At 43.3% G+C, this 22,122-nt stretch overlaps 3 protein-coding genes across 3 annotated transcripts; 2 read left to right on the top strand and 1 right to left on the bottom strand.

The window, feature by feature from the left end:
* Positions 1-84: 84 nt before the first annotated feature.
* Positions 85-2,601, bottom strand: LOC130693349 (probable D-lactate dehydrogenase, mitochondrial). Its single transcript, XM_057516478.2, has 12 exons — positions 2,408-2,601; positions 2,062-2,319; positions 1,848-1,989; positions 1,688-1,791; positions 1,552-1,607; positions 1,294-1,493; positions 1,157-1,229; positions 1,001-1,056; positions 728-946; positions 561-672; positions 459-499; positions 85-396 (listed from the first exon to the last, which is right to left on the bottom strand). The coding sequence occupies exons 1-12, from the start codon at positions 2,528-2,530 to the stop codon at positions 260-262; spliced, it is 1,521 nt and encodes a 506-aa protein (XP_057372461.1). The 5' UTR covers positions 2,531-2,601; the 3' UTR covers positions 85-259.
* Positions 2,602-3,102: 501 nt separating this feature from the next.
* LOC130693356 (glutaredoxin-related protein 5, mitochondrial-like) lies at positions 3,103-3,775 on the top strand. The gene is made up of 2 exons (XM_057516486.2): positions 3,103-3,462; positions 3,530-3,775. Exons 1-2 carry the CDS (start codon positions 3,195-3,197, stop codon positions 3,700-3,702), a joined length of 441 nt encoding a protein of 146 aa, XP_057372469.1. The 5' UTR covers positions 3,103-3,194; the 3' UTR covers positions 3,703-3,775.
* Positions 3,776-9,688: 5,913 nt separating this feature from the next.
* Positions 9,689-21,551, top strand: LOC130693213 (spectrin beta chain-like). Its single transcript, XM_057516334.2, has 26 exons — positions 9,689-10,281; positions 10,384-10,535; positions 10,601-10,774; positions 10,856-11,722; positions 11,786-12,049; positions 12,113-12,364; positions 12,427-12,706; positions 12,771-14,230; positions 14,290-14,775; positions 14,848-15,504; positions 15,570-16,067; positions 16,125-16,454; positions 16,524-16,792; positions 16,857-16,995; positions 17,065-17,149; positions 17,213-17,304; positions 17,369-17,473; positions 17,997-18,863; positions 19,045-19,169; positions 19,240-19,316; positions 19,462-19,503; positions 20,041-20,136; positions 20,460-20,675; positions 20,897-21,048; positions 21,133-21,257; positions 21,330-21,551. The coding sequence occupies exons 1-26, from the start codon at positions 9,765-9,767 to the stop codon at positions 21,520-21,522; spliced, it is 8,520 nt and encodes a 2,839-aa protein (XP_057372317.1). The 5' UTR covers positions 9,689-9,764; the 3' UTR covers positions 21,523-21,551.
* The last annotated feature ends 571 nt before the right edge of the window (positions 21,552-22,122 follow it).

The following is a 22,122-nucleotide window of genomic DNA, read 5'->3' as shown; positions in this document are numbered from 1 at the left end:
GAATATTATTGCAACGCAGGAGGAAGAAAGAAACGAACGAAACCTTCGTCTCACTGGGACAAGCAAATCCGACGTAAAGGTGAGTTGATTCATCATATCGTATTTTATTCTTATAGGAAGGAAATCTGCTGCGTTACAGACTATGTATTCTCAGGTAACGAATTTAATCACAATATTATTTTCGAATGCGATTCTCTGATCAATGCGATCCACCCACTAACGTGATTAAATCAAACTAACGTATTCCTTTCAATGCAGTTCAATAGTCCGAAAGGAAAATCTTACCGGGGTTCATGAGCCAATGAGGATCAAGTGTTTTTTTAATTGACTTCATCATTTCTATTCCTACTGGCCCCATTTCTTTTTCTAGATACTTCATTTTTCCAATTCCAATTCCTAAATTTTTGCAACGCAATTTGAGTTGAGCTTTATAGAACAAACAAAGTCTCACTACTCACCGTGCTCTCCAGTGCATGTGCCATTCAAGTCTAAGGCCCTCCTGTACAGCCAAATTAATTTTTAGGATTGGATTGTAAAGAACGAAAAGACCAGATGTTTACTTTGTCATACGCGCAGCTAGTGTCTCAGCCTTTTTAAATTCCTCAGGTTTGTTTGGATTAAAAACCAGGAAAGTATGGAAGTTACCATCCCCAACATGTCCAAGACATGGCCCTGAGCAACAAGGAAAGTATTATGCAAGGTAAATGCAATTGTCATTTTATTTTACCAACTACCCCCGATTCACGAATGTCAATTTTCGTCTGAGCGATAAGGTCCGGTAAGGAGGTTATAGGAACACAAACATCAGTAATGATTGCTCGGCATCCGGGATTACACTGAAGAGTGGTCCAGTATATATCGTGTCGAGCTTTCCAAAGACGATTTCGGTCCTCAGTTTCATATGCCCAGCGAAACTCTGAACCTCCATTGTAAGCAGCAATTTCACCTGGATATATCGTCATATTTCAGGTAAAGCAGTAAACAGAATAAGTGATTTTACCTGCAAATTTTGCTTGAGATTTGACAGAGTCTTCCGAACCATGAAATTCCAGAAATCTGTGTTACACAAAACATCGTGTTGTTTAAAAGATACGTATTGGTATCATTGTCCTGTATGAAAATATGACGAGAGAGTCATAAAAAGGCGAAATCTTACAGCGTGGGTGCCACTTTATAATCCAACTTGTTATGGTTATTGCACATGTCCATCGCCACGTCGTCCATAAGTTCTATCCCGATATGTTGGGAATGGAAATCAGGTAATGTCAGACAGTGGATAGCTTTGTGTGTTACCTATGCGTGCAATAGGAATATTGGATTGCAATATTTGGACACAGGTATCCACGGCGGCCTTAATAGTGGTAAATGCACAAACGGCTGAAAGCATCATTTCCGGCATGCCATAAATCTTCAGAGTGGATTTCGTAATAAATCCAAGACAACCTTCCGATCCAACAAACAAGTTGGTCAAGTTGAAACCGGCGGATGTTTTTCTAAACAAGACATAAATTCTTGAAATTTTCTGTCATATTGTTGAACAATTTGGTCAACTTAGATCGACGGTTCTCTCCTGCACTGTGAAGGACGCGACCATCGGCTAAAACAACCTTTGAAAAAAATATGTTTATACAGTATTTGATGTTGCGGCTTATTCAACAGACATGGTGGGTGAAACAAACTAACAAACCTCAACATTTAGTACATTTTCCCGCATAGTGCCGTAACGGACAGCGTTGGTGCCCGATGCACTTGTAGCAGTCATACCGCACAACGATGCATCAGCGCCAGGATCTATTTCATGTCTTCAGTTAATTGTTACGTTGGAATAATATGATGGCAAATATTACCAACAGGGAACCAAAGTCCATGGTCTTTAAGGAAATGATTTAGTCCTTTTCTTGTAACTCCAGGTTGAACAGTAACATCAAAATCTTCTGGATTAAAATCAACAATCTGATCCATTTTACTCATGTCGACGCTTACACCTCCCTTTAAGATTTTTTTAAAAAGGAGTAAAAAAATAATTAAGGCTAAAACGGCGAGTCGTTTTTGTTTTCATACATAAGGGGCACAGACACCCGATTCCAGGCCAGTTCCCGTGCCAAAAGGGATCATTGGAATTTTATTTTCAGAGCAGACAGAGGCAATGATTGAGCATTCTTCTGTACTTTTAGGCCAAACAACCAAATCAGCAAGATTGTTATGCCTTTCAACACCTTCGTCTCGACTGTGCTGTTTGCGTATCGCGTCTTTGTCGGAAACACTATCTCGCCCCAATTTTTTTCTCAAATCTAGCTTGAGTGTTGTTATTGTTTCCACCTATGCAAGGTTCACACATTCAGACAACTTAGTTATAGTGTCTCGGTTGCCTCATAGTTAATTTTCATATTAAAAAACCATTAATTACCGATGGACGATTTCTAGTTGACTGTAACAAAGGCTTAAAATAGTGGAAGTTACGTGAATGGCCAACCAAGGCATTACCTGGCAAATTCTGTAAAACTCGAGACGTAAATAACCAAAAGTGCATTTTCGAAGTTGCTTGTCTACTGACTGTTACGTCAGGACCATTTCGTGCGTGTGCAACTTGTTATTGCTCAGACAATTTGAAACTTGCGCAACCTACTGTCGATTTTTGTTACTGAGACAAGCGGTTCAAATCCATCTAGTGCAAAGCACGTCGGGATAGCGTGAGTGAAAGTCACTCCGTTAACGGATTACTTAAAGACACATCGTAGTTGACGGGCGTCGTTTCTTAATCAAAATGGTAAGGAAAATTTCGTTACCGAAAATACATTTGTCCAATACACGTTGACGATGTTGCCAGTTGACATCTTGTTCTGTGAATAACTTGTGACTATTAATATGATCTAAAGATTAAAATGGTCGCGCTTTATGCTTTATTTAATTTCTAGTCGGTTAGTTGGCTAGATTTTTGTATTTAAGTTTACGTTTAATACTGGGGATGTTTGACTAAAGGCATCGGCCACAACTTGTTTTTTTTTAAACAATAAAGCAGAGTTCGACAACTTTGAAAATCTGAATGAACAATTAAACAACTTCTCGCATGGAACACCTGGCAATCACGCCGTGATACACATTCATGTCGTTCTGTTTTTCGTCTGGTCGCGTTACGACACTTCTACGTGAACATCTATTTTAAACTGAATTCAGCCTAGTTGGAGTTGAACAAGATGACGACTGCAATTCAGAGGTGTTCCAAGGCTTTGTTTCAATCAGTAGTTCTGAAAAAACACCTTTCAGTTTCACGTTATTCTACTGTATTACCCAAAGAGCAGTTTGAACAGATGGTAAAGAAAAACAAAGTAGTTGTCTTCATGAAAGGAGTACCTGAGCAACCAATGTGTGGCTTCAGCAATGCAGTTGTTCAAATTTTTAGAATGCATGGAGTTACAAATTACGATGCTCACAACGTGCTGGAGGATGAGAGCATGAGACAAGGTAATTCGTTACATAACAGTGTGTAAATATGATATGGAACCAGAGTCTGAATGTGCTATTTCAAAAGGTATCAAGGAATTCACCAACTGGCCAACCATACCCCAAATTTTTATTGGTGGAGAATTTGTTGGTGGCTGTGATATTTTATTGCAAATGCATAAAAATGGGGAGTTGATAGAAGAACTACAAAAAGTTGGAATCCAGTCTGCCCTTATTGAACAAGAAGATAAGAAAGAATGAAATTAAAATTTTTAAATTGCTCTTCTGTATCCTGTATGTGTCAGTCAATTGAATACTAGTTTGTTATTCCCAATCTTCCAAATCGTTGTGTATCATTTTGGTCAATTGGCTATCAAACTGTCGAATCAAAAATAGGTTTGCGAAATTCCAATGACTTATAGGCAAGAATACTTTGCATTTTTGTGCAGGCGGCTGAGATACAGAACTTCTTTTTTCAGTAGAAGGTTTCTTCTTCCATTCTTTGAGTTGCTGGTAAATGACTTTTTCAGCTTCATAAGAATTGTTTACACCTAGTAAACTGAAGCACGATTCCTTTAGGTCTTGGTTACTCGAAAAACGAATAACTTGAGCAAGATTTTTGCTTATTAACTTCGATAATTCCTCTGTACTTTTCAGCTAGAAAATGACAGATTCTCAACAAAAAGTTAGATTATAATTGTTCAAACCATCGCATTATTAATTTTGAATAAAAATGCCAACTTACATTTACTTCCACTATATTTACGCGTGGCTTTTCCATATTAGTGTATAATATGTTATACAATGTGTACCTCCTCCTCTTTTTAATGTGACAGAGGACCAAGTAACGAGGTAAACAAACAAAATGTTACTCGTTATAGTTGCTAATTCGAGTTGATGACTAATGGTGCAGTAATGCAGATTATAAGTCACTTGTTTTTATCTCCCTGCAACGAACAAAATGCAAGCTGTTTTTTTGGTAAACATATTTTTAAATGTCAATTACGATTTCTAATACGTTCCAAGAATATATAACCATATTCATTGGATATACGCTTCACTTGTTCTAACCGTACTAGGAGTATGACGTAGTATCAAATCATTAATTTGCCTCTCTCATGTTGCAATAGTATTACATGAACTACTTTTTAAACTTAAATGTATGTAAGTATTTTAAAAGATAGTTTTTATCGTTTCCTTCTGGAATGTTGACAGCCTACGCAGATAAAAAGGTTACCTTTCTCCCTTCTTGTCGGTTTCCATGAACAACGGAATGGCCTTGGTTCTACTGCAGAAATCTTAAGATCTGGCGATATCGTTTGTGGTGGGATTATTTTCTATTGTGCAGAAACAAGTGATCAGTCATACCCATACCACAAACTTATTTTCAGCAGCACTTGCATAGAGAATGAGAGATCGCTATTTCCCAATGAATGACGCTTTCGTTACGTCATTCGGTTATTTGCATACAGCATTCGCAGTTCCACGTGCCAACAAGGTTAGATTATTATTCATCAATGAATATTACAAATATATACCCATTAGACGTTCAAATGTAACTGATGCCATATTAGAAGTTTTCACTTTTGATTTTGTTTCTTTCATCTGGTGTAACTTCATAGGAGCCATACAATTTTCAATGATTTCTCCCCTCAGAGGCCACTTTTTTCCCCTGAAACCTCGGAACTTGTCCGGTTTAAACTATTCTATATCCGAAGTAATCTACACCGTTTTCCTAATATTTTTTCTTTTAGTAAATGAATAACACCTAAATCTCACGTAAACTTCTTATTTTTTCAAGACCCTTGGATTCCATGGAACCATTAACGGTAAGAATACAAGACGAATGCATTTCTTGTTGTTTTTTCAATCACAATATATTTATTGTAAAATAAGTGAGAAGAAAGAACAAACTCAGTTTTTTAAAATTTACAAAAATACGGCACGATTAGCCGAAAAATGTTTACCTCACTTCTCCTCCACCCACCTATCCAGATAACCATGACAACACATGTGCCATGCCAGCACCTTTCGCCCTCTATCCGTAGTTTCATCAATCATAAAATTCAAACCGGTTTCTTTTTTGGGTGACTCATGACTCATGGGCGGACACTTGAGAAAAACACCATCACAGGGAACTGTCGTTTTAAGAAAAGTTGATGTACGTCATCTTCAAAAATCCTGAACAGTGAGAGCCAAAAAACAAGTTGGTACATCATTTTAACAAGTTTAAACGAAAACGAGTCAGGATCAATTAAATAGGTGAGAGTAAAACATTTCACGAAATGACGATATTATTATTGTAGAAGATGCAAACTAAACAGCTGGTAGAAACTACATAAAATCAGAGTTCAGTAAAGCTCAGTGAAAAAACATAAGTCAATATTTGTTGTTGAGTTTCGGTCGCCAATAAGTATTTAAAGTCTGATAAGGTGATGGTGAGTTGCTGTTTACTGATAAGCGGGGCGGATATATTTGTACGAAAACGGTAATAAAAGAAAAAAAAATTGAAGGAATAACAAGAAGAAGTACAACATTACGTAATTTGTGCTTGAAATACGGGTTCTTTTTGATTTGTTTAACAATTTGGGGCAATGGCAGTACTGAAATTATTACTATTAGAACTACTGTAGCTGGCCAGCGCATTAGTCTTTGGGCGAGGCTTTGGATTCGCTGAGAGGCTTTGGAAAACTCGAGTTGTTGGTGACGGCGTTTGTGAGTGTGAGTGGCCGCTCTGTCGCTATCGGGAGCCCTTTCCACCACAATATCCTGTATCTCAATGAGCTAATATCGGCATATTCTAAATCATCTTTGAATAGGAAACAAGGATACGTGTCAATTCGATCAGGTGAGTGAACCAAGTTGGATTGTTATGTAGTGAGATCATGTCTTGTTTTGTGTTGGGTGTGTTACACGTCTGCGTGCACGGGGACGCCGTTGTCTGGTGCAAGACACCAGAAAACCCAAAGTTGGAAAGCCGGTGCCGCTTCGTCGGCTCTTTAACTGGAATCATTTTCGTGCTCTAGAAGCTGATGGCATATGGAAATTCGTTAATTTTTATGTTCGTGTCATCTTCGTAGTATCTCGGGAGTTGCAACGAAGCAAGTTGATCAGCTGAAAGTTATGGTAGGAGGGGCTGGGCTTGGCTGTTGGTTACAACAATAGAGAAATGTCGGTACAAAAAGAAGGTAGAAGCAAACCCGTTTTAGGCAGATCGGCGATCTGTCAGGAATCGCCAAACACAAGAAAACGAGGCTTTTAGTCTTGGTGTAGTGTGCATAGGCTGCTGACCAGCTGGCATTTTACATGTTCATGTCCCTTTTTTTTCTTTCTACTACAAGCCAGTGTAAAAGAGAGGCAGCCGTGCGGACACATACCATTCAGAGAGGCTTGTCTATTTTAGTAACTGGCGGGATATTTTCACTGTATTGGGCCCCGAAATGTTGGCTCGCATCTCTTCTGCTCGTTTCTGCTTGCTGCCCTCCTTGTCACACCAGACGTTGTTGCCCTAACCAACAAAACAGCCGCTGCCGAGGGCTAGGACGCTAGGGCGACGTCGGGCTGACCGCGCCGAATAATACTTTAACCACATCCGACCAACAAATGAAAACTCTTCTCGTGTGGTTTTCGTAGAAGCTCGCCGCTTTCGGGTCGAATGGCCGATGGCGTGCGGCCCGTCATCTCGAGCTAGAAACTTAAAAAACCTGCTTCCCATCCCATGTTTGATCAATATGAGAACTCCATTCTGAATGAAATTCCCGTTGCCGAGGTAACTTGATCGTCATTAAGGTCGTGAGAGGGGATGGTGAAATAAGCAGGTGACCCCCTAAAAAACAGTTATTTTCGTCAAGAGTTTGTTATCTAATTGGATTATGAAAAAAACAAACCCAGTTAGAGATTATATCGATTTCGCTTTCCAGTCCCCCTTTTTTTTTCTTTTTAAAGTAAAAAGTAATGACGTCACGTCATCTTCAAGAACATAAAGAGATAGAAAGAGCCTTCCCTTGTGTTGACGAACGGCGTAACGGTGCCTTTAGTGAAATGCTCTCGGGCGTCGCCTACAAAAACTGGCAACGTGGAATGGAAGAGAAGGGAGTGGAACACGATCAATAGACGGTCTCCCCCTACACCCATTTCCACCGACGCCCCACCATCCCGAATACCCTGTGACAATGTTCCCCTTCCGTCTAGTGGCGAGCGTCTTTTTTTTTTTGACATGTTTGTTTGCTTCAGTTGCACGTGTTGATATGAGGCCATGTCGATGAAGCTGCTTAACAAACGTAAATCGTTGTATACGAAGCAACACACGGACCATTGTGGAAACAAGAAAGAGATCTCTTTTATACGGCAAGTTTTTGAAGATAAATAGCTGGATTTGCTTCCGGTTATGAGCCAGTTTATGAATCGTGGTCGGTCATTCGATTTATGACAACATTGACGCCTGGCTTCTTTTTGCCCTTTCTACAGTAGATTGAGTACTCGTCGAGATGTAGTTTTATTCCTAACATTTTGCCCCCAGTGAGAACAACAGCGTCCATGTTCTTTGATAACCTAATCACAATCAAGTTTAACGACGTTTTGAGGATCAGCTCTTTGTTGCTTATCACGCTAATCAATGGATTTTCACCGTATTCACTCTCTGATAAGGATTCCCTTTTTGTAAGGTTTCTTTTTGGTTTAAATGCGATATTTTATAAATAGTTCTTTTTATCGGGGAGTAATCACGTTGGCAGCTGTTTAACATTAAAAATGAAAGTCGAATTAAAAAGGCAGCCGCATTTTTCCAGTTTCCCGTCTAGCCTGTGACTTCGTCCGGCAGGAAGAAGCTCATTACAAAGTTGGACTATTCCCTTGACAAGTTCAAATGCTCCGAGTTTTTTCTTCACTACGATCGATCGAGAATGCGAGTTGTTGAGCCAAGACATCGTCTGGAATCGGCGATGCGGTCATCACCCGAGTATATCTTCCACCTTCTGGGCATTTGGCCGACACAACAAAAACCGTCGACTTTCTCTATTTGCATGGCAGAGATGGCGTCTGGGTGCGGCTGTCTGGGATTCGACGGCATTCAGATGGCAGCACTTATCACTGTGGGGGGAAACAAACAAGCACAAACATTTTGGGATTTTTTATTTTCCTATTTTTCACTGGTTGGTGGGCGTAACGGATTCGATGCCAAACATGCACGTTATTATTACGTTCACTCGTCTGTGGGAAATGAATGAAGATTTTCTATTTTAGCCTCGTAGCGTGTTTTGATTGATTCACTATTCTTGTCGTGTACACTGCACCCTTTAATCGCGTTTATCTCTTCTTGAAAAAAATTAATTTTCTTATTTTGTTTTATTTTGCAGTTGTTTTTTTTTAGTACGGCTAGACTGTCAATTTGCTTAGGGAAGTGGCTGTTTGAAGTCAAACTTGAGAATCCCCTGACCATCCCCCCCAAAAAAAGACGAAGAGGAAGAAGAGAAACGGAAAATGACGACGGATATCAGCGTCAGCGTCCGGTGGGACCCGGCGACGCAGCAGGAAGTCATTGACGACTACGACTACGATGGAGGCAACTCGTCGTCAAGGCTCTTTGAGCGATCCCGCATCAAAGCTCTTGCAGGTATACTTTTTTTCTTTCCTCTCCAAACTTCTTTTTTTGAATCACGTGACACACTTTGTGAACCCTATCAATAAATCCGCAACAAACCGGATGAAACCGCCACCGATCCGCTCACATTCAGGGGAGAAACGAAAAAGGTGTAAAAATGTCTTTTACATTATGCACGTACAAGTTTCGTAGCCGTGACTCTGCGATCTCCTATACCTTCTGAACGATCGCCTATGAATATTAAATTCTAAAAAATAAAAATGGCACGATACCTGCAAATCAGTGGGAGAGAGTCGTTTGGGACGCGTAGCCGATCGTTCAGCTCGTTCAACAGTGAACCTTTTTTTTTTTTTGTAATTTCTAAAAACGACCAAACCCCAGATAACATAACGTTGATAACAATAACCAACACTGCCACCAACATTTTTTTTTTACACGCGTTAAAATGAAAAATTTCGGTCGGTGGTTCCCGTTTGTCACGGGATGTTTTTATCGGAGGGCGTCAAAATCCGGCTTACAATCGCCCTGTTTCCCTTCATTCGGGATGAGGGAGAATGAGAGAGTGTGAAATAATCATGCATGCCCGCGTGCGGAAGTGCGGTAGATTTTTCATGTCAGAACCCCGTGAAACCAGTAAAGCTTAAACATCATCGACACAGTGACGGGTCACCTGTTCGGCTGGCCGGTGTCGTATTTTCAATAGTTGTGCGTTTAAGAAAAACAAATGGACGTCGACGTAACGCCAGATGTGGTTCGAGTACGTGCCGGCACAACGGCAAACAAACGCCGTAGCTGGCACGTTGCTCGCGTTGCGGCCGACATTCAGCGCTCCCTAGCCGAACAAAGTCCTGCCAGACAACCAAGGTTCAGTTGGCACCCCAACGATGATTGCAGCTTGTCTTATCAACAAGGCTCTGGTTGGGCCACAACGTCCGATAGCGGCGGTAGAGACGATCAGGTAGCGCAGCCGAGAGCTAGTTTCTCCATTGCATCGTGGGCTGATCGTCCGGTCGCTAAAGAAATGGACGCAATGGTAGCCAATTATTCATCGGCCGTGCAACGTGAAGACAATAGTTCGGACGATGAGGACAGTCCGAACGATCGAGTGCAACCCGTTTTGATAGTTCCGATTGTATTGTCCACGACAGAACCACCTGATGTGCAAGTGCTCAATAATAACAAGCGATCCACGTCTACTCTGTGTGACAACTATATAGATGTCGTTGTCAAAGAATTGCGAGGTGCCACACCCTGCGACTTTTCTTTCTGCTTACTCCCTTATTTCAATGATCTATCCTTTGACAGTATATCGAATGCTAATGCGTGGATTGTATTTTAAACAGATGAACGCGAGAGTGTACAAAAGAAGACATTTCAGAAATGGGTCAATTCTCATCTGGTTCGCGTCGGAAATCGCATAGGGGATCTTTATACAGATCTCCGTGATGGAAAAATGCTTTTAAAACTATTGGAAGTTCTATCCGGTGAACGTTTGGTATGCATTTCTTTTTTTTTTTTTGTGATTAAATTCTTTATTTGAAATTGTGTGTTTGTTTTTAGCCGCGTCCAACCAAAGGCAAAATGCGTATCCATTGTCTAGAGAACGTAGACAAAGCCCTGCAGTTCCTTCGAGATCAGCGTGTCCATTTGGAAAACATGGGCTCGCACGATATCGTCGACGGCAGTTCTCGTTTGACCCTTGGTCTTATCTGGACAATCATTCTTCGTTTCCAGGTACGTACAATGTCTCACTGCAGTTGCAATCACATATTTTTATAAACCTGTTTGTCTTTTTTTTTTAATTTAAAATACCAGATTCAAGACATTACGATCGAAGAGACAGACAACCACGAGACACGTTCGGCCAAAGATGCCCTACTATTGTGGTGTCAAATGAAAACGGCAGGTTACCACAACGTTAATATTCGAAACTTTACGACGTCGTGGCGCGACGGTTTGGCATTCAACGCCATTATCCACAAACACTGCCCAGAGCTGGTTCAATACGACAAACTGTCCAAATCGAACGCCATGTTCAACCTCAACAACGCCTTCAACGTGGCTGAGCAAAAACTCGGTCTGACCAAGCTGCTCGACGCCGAAGACATTTACGTTGACCAGCCTGATGAAAAATCAATCATTACCTACGTCGTCACCTACTATCATTACTTTTCCAAATTAAAGCAAGAAACCGTTCAAGGAAAACGTATCGGCAAAGTAGTCGGACTCGCCATGGAAAACGATCGCATGATCACCGAATACGAGACTTTGACGAGCGACTTGCTTCGCTGGATCGAATCAACAATCCAATCGTTGAGCGAACGCGATTTTGCCAATTCACTGGCCGGTGTCCAGCAGCAGCTGTTGCAATTCAACAACTATCGCACGCTGGAAAAGCCGCCCAAGTTTGTGGAAAAGGGCAACCTTGAAGTGTTGCTCTTCACTCTTCAGTCAAAGATGAGGGCCAACAACCAGAAACCCTATTTCCCCAAAGAAGGCAAGATGATCTCTGACATTAACAAGGCCTGGGAACGTCTTGAGAAATCGGAACACGAACGTGAGCTCACTCTCCGCGAGGAACTCATTCGCCAAGAGAAGCTGGAACAATTGGCTGCTCGTTTCGATCGCAAGGCGGGCATGAGAGAGACTTGGCTCAGCGAGAACCAGCGACTCGTTTCACAGGTATTTGGAACTCTAACGTCCTGTTTCTGAATAATTTCGTGAATTTTTGTTCGTCTCTCTCAGGACAATTTCGGATTCGACTTGGCTGCCGTCGAAGCTGCCGCCAAGAAACACGAAGCTATCGAGACGGACATTCTTGCTTATGAAGAGCGTGTTCAGGCCGTCGTAGCCGTTGCCCAGGAATTGGAGGCAGAAAACTACCACGACATCGATCGCATCAACGCCCGTAAAGACAACGTTCTCCGTCTGTGGCAGTATCTCCTTGAACTGCTTAGAGCCCGTCGTATGCGTTTAGAACTTTCCCTCCAACTGCAGCAAAACTTCCAGGTTTGATTTATTTACACTATACGATGCCTATAATTGTTTAATCATTTTATCGTTTCATAAAAGGAAATGCTGTACATCCTGGATTCGATGGAAGAGCTCAAAGTCCGTCTCCTTTCGGAAGATTATGGCAAACATTTGATGGGTGTCGAGGACTTGCTGCAAAAGCATGCCCTAGTCGAAGCCGACATCAATGTTTTGGGAGAGCGTGTCAAGATGGTTGTTCAACACTCTCAGCGATTCTTGGAAACCGAAGCTACCGGTGGATTCGGCCCGTGTGACCCCGCCATTATTGTCGATCGCGTCCAGCAACTCGAGGTAATTTTTCAAATAAAAATTTTGGATTTCTCTGCTTTTCTAATGTGACGATGACTGATCAGGATGCTTATGCCGAACTGGTCAAATTGGCCGTCGAACGCCGTGCTCGCTTGGAAGAAAGCCGTAAACTTTGGCAGTTTTACTGGGACATGGCAGATGAAGAAAATTGGATCAAAGAAAAGGAACAGATATTGTCGACTGGAGATATTGGTCATGATTTGACTACTATTCATCTACTCATCTCCAAACACAAGGCGCTCGAAGAAGATATTGCCAGTCATGAGCCGGCCCTTTATTCGGTAGTCAATGTCGGCGAAGAACTTATTCAACAGGAACATTTCGGTATGTCATCTTATTGTAGAAATCATTTTTATGAAATTTATTGTTATGTTTTAAACATAATCAGGCTCGGAAAAGATTCAAGAACGCATCACAGAGATGGTAGATATGTGGAATCACCTATGCGAAACGGCCGCCTACCGACGCAAGCGTTTGGAGGAAGCCGTCAGCTATCACCAGTTTTTCACTGATGCCGATGATGTTGACACCTGGATGCTGGATGTTTTGCGTCTGGTTTCCAGCGAAGATGTCGGCCGTGACGAGGCCAACGTCCAGTCACTCCTCAAGAAGCACAAGGATGTTACCGAGGAGCTTAAGAATTATGCATCCACTATTGATGCCCTTAAGGAACAGTCTGAAGAACTCGGTGAACAGGATCGTACCTCCGCCGAAGTCGTGGAACGTTTGGCCAGCATTGAACGTCGCTATAGGGAGCTGATGGAATTGGCTAAATTGCGGAAACAACGTTTGCTAGATGCCCTCTCGCTATACAAACTGTTTTCTGAAGCTGACGGAGTCGAACAGTGGATCGGCGAGAAGGAACGTATGTTGGAAACGATGGTACCAGCCAAGGACATTGAAGACGTAGAGGTCATGCGTCATCGTTATGATGGCTTTGATCGGGAGATGAATGCCAATGCTTCCCGTGTGGCAGTCGTCAATCAGCTTGCCCGCCAGTTACTCCATGTTGAACACCCGAACTCGGAAGACATCGTTGCCCGTCAAAATCAACTTAACGCTCGCTGGGCCGAGCTTCGCGACCGAGCGGAAGCCAAGAGGGACGAACTTCAGTCTGCCCACGGTGTCCAGACTTTCCATATCGAATGCCGTGAAACCATCCTGTGGATCGAGGACAAGATTCGCATTCTGCAATCCACCGACAGTCTGGAGATGGATCTGACTGGCATCATGACGTTGCAACGTCGCTTGTCTGGCATGGAACGTGACCTTGCCGCCATCCAAGCCAAACTAGACTCGCTTGACAAGGAAGCCGAAAAGATTGGCGTGGAGCATCCAGAAGAAGATGCGGTTATCCACGAACGTCTGGGACAGATCCGCTCCGTTTGGGAGAACTTGACTCAGATGCTGAAGGAACGCGATGCCAAGTTGGAGGAGGCCGGCGACCTGCACCGTTTCCTGCGTGACTTGGATCACTTCCAAGCTTGGTTGACCAAGACCCAAACAGATGTTGCCTCTGAAGACATCCCTGCTTCTTTGGCGGAAGCCGAGAAGCTTTTGAGCCAGCACCAGGGCATTCGTGAAGAGATTGACAACTACACAGATGACTATTCGCGTATGATGGACTATGGTGAGCGTATCACAGCCGAAGAGACAGCATCTGATGACCCGCAGTACATGTTTTTGCGCGAGAGACTCAAGGCCCTTCGCGATGGCTGGGAGGAATTGCACCAGATGTGGGAGAACCGCCAGCAATTGCTCTCGCAGTCTCTCAACCTCCAAATGTTTTTGCGCGATGCCAAGCAAGCAGAAGTTCTTCTGGCTCACCAGGAGCACGTCCTGTCCAAGGTATGAAGATTGATCACTATAACTTGAACAGAAATGTTTATCATGAGCTGCTGATTTAGGATGAAATGCCAGCCAATTTGGAGCAAGCAGAAAATGCCATCAAGCGCCACGAAGCATTCCTTACCACCATGGACGCAAACGACGACAAGGTCAATAACGTGATCCAGTTCGCCCAGCGCTTGGAGGATGAAGGCCATTTCGCGGCCGACAAAGCCCAGCGTAAGGCCGAAAACATTAGCGAACGCCGTGAGGCTAACCGCCAGCGTGCCGTCCAGCTTATGGAGAAGCTTCGCGATGCCCTTCAGCTTCAACAGTTCTTGCAAGACTGCGAAGAGCTTTCCGAATGGATCCAAGAGAAGAACATCATCGCCCAAGACGAGACCTATCGTAGTGCCAAGACTGTCCACTCGAAATGGACTCGCCATCAGGCCTTCGAGGCTGAAATTGCCTCTAACAAAGATCGACTTTACCACATCCAACAATCTGGAGAGCAATTAATCAATGAAAAACCAGAGATCATCTCCACTATCGAACCACGCATCCAGGTGAGTTTTCGATTGAAAGTTATATGAAATTGTTATTCGTTGGTTGTTAATTGTGACTATCTAATTTTTCAGGAGTTGAGTCACCAGTTTGACGACCTAGAGAGGACGACACGCGAAAAGGGCGAACGCTTGTTCGACGCCAATCGTCAAGTCCTCTACGAGCAAACCTGCGATGACATCGATACCTGGATGTCTGACCTGGAGAAACAGATGGTGACTGGCGGCACTGGCGAAGATTTGGCCTCCGTCAACATCTTGATGCAGAAGCAGCAGATGATTGAAACGCAGATGGCAATCAAGGCTCAGCAAGTGTCCGAGTTAGGCGCCCAGGCTGAATATTTGGAACGTATGACGCCCGAAAAGGTGGAAGACATTCAACAAAAGAAGGAAGCCGTCGAAAGAAGATTCGACGAACTTAAAGCACCTCTAATCAAGCGGCAACGCGACTTGGAAAAGAAGAAGGAAGCATACCAGTTCCGACGAGATGTCGAAGACGAGAAATTGTGGATCGCCGACAAAATGCCGCTAGCCACTGCCAGCGACAATGGCAACTCGCTCTTCAACGTCAACGTTTTGAAGAAGAAGAATCAGTCATTGAGAACAGAGATCGACAACCATGAACAGCGCATTCACATGGTTTGCAACAACGGACAAAAGTTGATCGACGAGGAACACGCCGATGCCCAAGAGTTCTCCACACTTATCGAAGAATTGCTCGACACTTGGCAGGTAAGGGGATATCTCAAACTTTAATCATTTGTTTGGTCTACATTGTTTTAAATTTTCGTATTTAGACTCTGAAAGATGCCATGGATAGCCGACGAGCCAAACTTTTGGCTTCCGAACGCGCCCAGCAATACTTCTTCGATGCCAGTGAAGCCGAATCCTGGATGAGCGAACAAGAGCTCTACATGATGGTGGAAGACCGCGGCAAGGACGAAATTTCCGCTCAGAACTTGATGAAGAAACACCAGACTTTGGAGTTAGCCGTTGAGGATTATGCCGAGACTATCCGGCAGCTAGGAGAGACATCCACTCAGCTTATTGCTGAAGGCCACCCCGACAGCGACCAAATTGCCGTGCGGCAAGCTCAGGTCGACAAACTGTATGCTGGCCTTCGCGATTTGGCCCAGGAGCGTCGTGCCAAGCTGGAAGAAGCACTGCAGCTTTTCATGCTCAGTCGCGAGGTCGATGATCTACGTCAATGGATTGCCGACCGTGAAGTCGTCGCCGGCTCTCACGAACTCGGTCAGGATTACGATCATGTCACGCTCCTTTGGGAACGCTTCAAAGTAAATCATATTTCATTCGATTTGATGAAGTCAGTCTAATATATCATTTTGTTTTAGGAATTTGCCAGAGACACAGAGACGATCGGCACTGAACGTGTGGCTGCTGTTAACGAGATCGCCGATCAGCTGATGGGTGCACGCCATTCCGACGCTGCTACTATCGCTGAATGGAAAGACGATCTGAACGAAGCTTGGGCCGATCTGCTCGAGTTGATCGACACCAGAACACAAATGTTGGCTGCCTCACGCGAGCTTCACAAGTTCTTCCACGACTGCAAGGACGTGCTGGGTCGCATTGTCGAGAAACAGAACACCCTCTCCGACGAACTTGGAAGAGATGCCGGTTCCGTCTCTGCTCTTCAGCGAAAACATCAGAACTTTATCCAGGTAAAATTTTATACTGATTCGATCAAGTGATTCTGGATAACGTATTTCAAACCATCTTTTGTTCTGCAGGATCTTCAGACGTTACAAAGTCAAGTTCAGGGCGTCCAAGAAGATTCACAACGACTACAAACGGCTTACGCCGGAGACAAGGCTCGCGAAATCACAGGGCGCGAAGGCGAAGTTGTGAACGCCTGGCTCCAGCTGCAAGCTTTGTGCGAAGGCAGACGACAAAAATTAGCCGACACTGGTGACCTTTTCCGTTTCTTCTCCATGGTACGCACCCTCGTCCTGTGGATCGATGACCTCATTCGCCAGATGAACACGACCGAAAAACCACGGTATATATATAATAAAAACAACATCAACATAGCAAATGCTTTAAATGTTTTTATCGCCATCTAGTGACGTGAGTGGCGTGGAGCTCTTAATGAACAATCATCAGAGTCTGAAGGCTGAAATCGATGCTAGAGGAGACAATTTTTCAGCATGTATTGCTCTAGGCAAAGAACTCTTGTCTAGAGGACATTACGCCACTAACGAGGTTCGTGGCTGTCACACTTTTTAATGTTTATGGATTCCCATTAATGGGTTTTATGTGTCCATATCTCAGATCAAAGAGAAACTGGTAACCCTCACCAACCAACGCAATTCCATGCTGCACCGATGGGAGGAACGTTGGGAACACCTCCAGCTCAGTATGTCTGAACATGAGTTTTGCAAATTTATGTACGAAACTTATTTTTTTTGTGTTGTTCTAGTTTTGGAAGTCTACCAATTTGCCCGCGACGCTGCTGTTGCTGAAGGATGGTTGATGGCGCAAGAATCCTACCTGATGAGTCACGAATTGGGAGTAAGAACGTCATCATGAGTCATTGGTTGGGATGTTAATCATTTGGAATCTTTTCTAATCATAGCACACCATTGATGAGGTGGAAAATTTGATCAAGAAACACGAAGCGTTTGAGAAATCTGCGGCCGCCCAAGAAGAACGTTTCGCTGCCCTCGAGAGATTGACGACGGTAAGATTGAACTCATTTCAATATTTTGATCTTTACTGGATTCAAAACGAAGAACAATTTAGTCTACATTCTTTGTTTTTATTTCAAAAGAAAAGTAGTTAGACATTGCTTGATGGCCTGTGGCTTATGGTTTCATTCTGTCTCTACAAGAATTTATTTAGAATGTCCGGTAGATTTCTTTCTGTCATCCACTTGTTTTATTACGAGTATCTTCTTTTTTCTTTCACGTCTTTTTTCGATGCTCTTTTGTCTTCTATTTTGTCATCTCGTTATCGCTTTTGTCAATCTTCGTTCTGTTACACACAAAAGCTGGAGCTTAGGGAACAAGAGAAACTTTTGGGCGAAGACGGCGAACCCTACGGTCAACATTTCGATGGGTACAATCGTCCCGAAGACACGGTAGCTTTTTTCCACCTTTTCCACCGGCTTTCTTTTGTTTTAGCAACATGCTTTTCTACGCTCTAGTTGTGCGGTCTTAGTGTGGTGTTATTCCTTCGTTGTTGTCATGTTCACTTCACTTTAGATGGAATGCATTTTGCATGGTGATCATGTTGGTGGTGGTGATGGTTCGGGTGCTTTGGTCGGCAACCATCCTAGTTGGCATCCAGGTTACTTTCATCCTGTAGTGGGCCCTCCATTCAGGAGTTTACTCCGCTCCATTAGCGATCAAACACCTAGTCCGGCTTGCATTAAGGAACTGCTCGAGGAATCGACGTTCCACCATGAAGACGATCCTTCCTTAATCTCTAACAATACTTCCGCCTCCTCGTCCCTCCATTTATCCCGCCTTTCCCACTCCTCCTGTGTTTCGGATACGTCCTCATCCTCGTCATCCGACGCGTCGGCTTCGGGCGACAAGTTGAAGAAGCGTCGTAAATACAGGAGAAAAAGGAGCATCAAACGACAAAAGATGGCGCTTAAAAACAGCCAAGATGGATCTTCCGGCAAGGCGGAATCGCCTAGTGCCGCGTATTGTGAAGAATGGATCTATAGTACATCCAATCAGCAGGAGGTAAACAAACGACTTACCTTTGCCGGTCTGAGCGAAGCTGAGCAAAGTGAATTTTGCGATGAGCCGCCAGTCAGGAGGAACAGCCTCGACAGTGACGTTAAGAAGAGGCCGAAAAAGAATACGAGTTGGTTGAACATCTGGCAAAATTTATTGCGGATTAGTTCCAAACCGACGAAAAAGGTTCAAGAACCAATCGCTGTCGAAATCAATCCCGCCGGTGGCAGGATCTCCATCTTGCCTTCGATTTCCGAAGGCGGGCCATCCGAAACACAGTCTGCCCACTCCATTCCCTCCATCACCAATTGTTCTGTAGCACCTTCCTCTGCTTCTGGTAGTCTAACTGCATGTATTGCACAAACTAACACTACTAGTCCAAAGGTACGTTGTTGTCAAAGTGTGATGGTCCTATTTCTTTCTTTAATTTCCTCTCCGTAATCAGCCCGTTTGTAGTCTTTGATTCCATCAGTGAATCACTCGTGTGGGGGTTTGGCCATTTGCGCTCCATTTATTGCTTAACTGATTCGCTTTTTTTAACTGATTTTCCTTGCTCGTCTTGCAGTACGAGTTGAAAGAATTGAAACGACGCCAAGAAGACGATGAACGACAAAGGGCCGAAGAGTTGGCTGCCCAGCAAGCTGCTCTGGCTGCAATTCATTCTCCACCCGAAGGAACAAATCAAGACCAGTATGCAAAAATTCTTTTTCATTGCATATGCTGTCTATTCTACTTAATTTAAATTTTGTTTGATATCCAGAACCGACGGAGACACATCGCCATCTGAGCCTATATCTGGCAGTACCGATAAGGATCCGACGACAGAAGCCACCGAAGGTAAAAACATTGTTTCTTTATTATCCTCAGGCTCGTATGGTCAGTGGTTTTCACAAGCTTTTTTCTTTCACAAATCCGATTTGCGAATTTTTTTTTTCTTTCTCTTTTTCTAAATTTTGCCGCGCAAAACCTTTGCATCTCAAAGGAAGGGCTTCACCTAAAGCTGAACAAGCTAAGCCGGCCCCAGGTAAGAGCCGTACTAAAAACAAATCGCTTGTTCCCTCTCTCCAAAACTGTCCAATTCGTCGGGCATTGGTCACGCAAAAAAAAATCTAATTCAGATTTTTTCCCCCTGTTTTGTACCGCGACGTCAAGTCCATCAGCAGGATGTGTGTAGCTTTACGCGTTAAGCTTTTGAGATTTCTGTCCTCTACATGACCCAGTCATGGTGGTTGGTGGTGGAGCACATGGTGGCGGCAATATTCGAATAAGATATGGCTTTGATGTTCTATTCATTCCTTTCACAGGAGCTAACGTCTTTGTTAATACGGTAAGTGGTGGTGATGGGATGTAACGTGCATGTCTAACCTCGCTGTTTCACGTCTCTAACAATTTAACACAGCTGATCGTGAAAATTAGCTTTATGGTGTGGCTCACCGTGTTGCGTGTTACGTAGCTCTTGAAGTTCTTTTGGTTTTAGTTTGACATGATTTACCTGCACAGGTAAATCATCGTATCATAAAACTGATTATCTTTTTGGATGGAATTTGTGATGACATTCCAGTGCATGCCAAGGTTGATGCAACCTCTTCGCCTTCCTATTCCACTTCTCGACAGACCGTACCAGTGTCGCCTAGTAGCCCGGCAGATCCATCGACAAGTAAATGATGCAACATTCTTTCGGTTTTTTTTTATTTAGTTACTTTGTCTGGCATTGTCGATTGATGCATGAGATTGAATGTTTTTATTATTTTTTTCTTGGTTAGTTCGTTCGATGGGTGAATGATGAAATTGGTTTCTTTTTAATTCGGTTTACTCGTAGTAGTAGTAGTAGTCTATATTTGAAAAATCGAATGAATGTGTGTTGCCAGTAGGATATGATTTAAATGTGAAATGCAAACAAGTCATTTTGCTGTGGAAAAGGTAAGATGATTCATGTGTTTGTCCGTTTGCTATTTGTGTTCCGTCCGCTGACGCGTATAGCCGCATCGTCGACCAGTCGTTCGGCCAGGCCGTCAGCATCGTCGCGTACGCCCACCACCATCACAACCACAACCAGTCCGCCAAAAGGCAAAGGATCTCGATCCCGTTCCAAGTCCCCATTCCGCTCCTTCCGCTGGAAAAAGTCTTCGAAAAGCCAACTTCCCTCTGGCGGTGGAAGTGCTTCCGATGACGAAGCAGGTTACGATGATGAAGAAGGTTGTATTTACGACCAATCATCTAAAAAGCAATCTTTCGACCTTTCACGATTTCCTAGTCGTAACACTCGCATTTTAAGGCGTCGCTCTCGGAAAATGAAACGCACACATTTTTCCAATAGTCTTAAACTTCTTCCCCTTTTTCTTTTGTCTTTTTTGCTTTGATGTCGTTGGCAGTCGAGCCAAACTAAATTTTAATCACGATCATTGCAATTCGAATAGAGCGCCGCAGTTCAGTAGCTGGCGGAGACGACGTCTACGAGGGCACGGTCAACCGCAAACACGAATGGGAGTCCACTACCAAGAAAGCTTCCAGTCGATCTTGGGACAAAGTCTATTTGACTTTGCGCCAAGGCGATTTGGCTGTTTACAAAGTAAAAAAAAAAAAAAAAAAATGCTCTACTTCCACATTCAGTAAGACTTGAACCTTTCATTCGTTCGATTCTCTTTTCATTCAGGATCAAAAATGCGCCAGAGCGACTCCTGACGTTTACTATCGCAACGAAAGTCCATTGGACATTCGCACGGCCGCAGCTGATGTGGCTGCTGACTATACTAAGAAGAGACACGTCTTCCGTCTCAAGTAAAAAAGAGAACAATGTGTTTTAAGTTTGAATTGTTTTTTATGTAATAAATCATTTATTGTACAATCTAGGTTAGCAAATGGTGGCGAATATCTATTCCAAGCCAAGGATGACGAAGAAATGAACGGATGGGTCAGCAAGCTCCAAGCTTCCACCACCGCCGCGGTCGAGAGCGCGGGATCATCACGTGCCCAAACGATGCCTGCCCAGGCAACGAAAGAAGAGCCTAAGAAACGAAGCTTTTTCACGCTGAAGAAGAAATAATCAAGAACCATCCGCAAATAATACCCCGAGTTCATTTCAAAGACAACTAAACAAACAAAACAAAAAAAAAAAAAGAAAAAGAAAATACGATGAAGCAAAAAAGAAATTGAGAGGGGAAGTTCTCTTTCCCATCCAATCATTTTCTCCCCCTCGCTTTCTATATATGGGAAGATGTAGTTGATCGATTTTACCACCAACTTTCTATTTTGTTTCTTGCTGAGGCAGACGGTCCTTATAATTTTTTTTGCCCTCTTATTATGCCACGCCAGGTGCTCTACGCTTTTTTTCTGTTCGTACACAGAATTTAGTGGTTCGATTGTCGAGTTGAATGAAGGATAGAACGGATGAAGGGAAAATTTGCCTGGAAAGAGTACGCTTCGCAACGTACAGGCTTATATGGGTGGCGGGCTTCTCTTATCTCTTCTTTCTCCTTGATAATAACCGCGCTTTTGATCTGTGTCTTCTATATCTTATCTGGACGCATCGTAAACCAAGGGAAGCCAAACTGTTCCTCGAATGTCAACACTGCCATTGAAAGAGAACGTCTGTCACCGACCGGTACTAAAATCGCTAAAGAAAACTTCTTCTTCCCGCCCACAA

Source organism: Daphnia carinata, chromosome 3 (genome assembly GCF_022539665.2).
Source record: "Daphnia carinata strain CSIRO-1 chromosome 3, CSIRO_AGI_Dcar_HiC_V3, whole genome shotgun sequence".
Lineage (NCBI taxonomy): Eukaryota > Metazoa > Arthropoda > Branchiopoda > Diplostraca > Daphniidae > Daphnia > Daphnia carinata.
The sequence above is the reverse complement of the archived record's forward strand: the minus strand, read 5'-3'. Positions and strand labels throughout refer to the sequence as shown.

Coding starts and splice junctions, on each gene's coding strand:
- LOC130693349 (XM_057516478.2), bottom strand. CDS start 2,530: ATGCACTTTTGGTTATTTACGTCTCGAGTTTTACAGAATTTGCCAGGT. Junction 2,320..2,407: donor CAACTAGAAATCGTCCATCG/GTAATTAATGGT, acceptor AACCTTGCATAG/GTGGAAACAATAACAACACT. Junction 947..1,000: donor ATCTCAAGCAAAATTTGCAG/GTAAAATCACTT, acceptor CGATATATCCAG/GTGAAATTGCTGCTTACAAT.
- LOC130693213 (XM_057516334.2), top strand. CDS start 9,765: ATGGACGTCGACGTAACGCCAGATGTGGTTCGAGTACGTGCCGGCACA. Junction 12,365..12,426: donor ATCGCGTCCAGCAACTCGAG/GTAATTTTTCAA, acceptor ATGACTGATCAG/GATGCTTATGCCGAACTGGT. Junction 16,455..16,523: donor AACATCAGAACTTTATCCAG/GTAAAATTTTAT, acceptor TTTGTTCTGCAG/GATCTTCAGACGTTACAAAG.
- LOC130693356 (XM_057516486.2), top strand. CDS start 3,195: ATGACGACTGCAATTCAGAGGTGTTCCAAGGCTTTGTTTCAATCAGTA. Junction 3,463..3,529: donor GGATGAGAGCATGAGACAAG/GTAATTCGTTAC, acceptor CTATTTCAAAAG/GTATCAAGGAATTCACCAAC.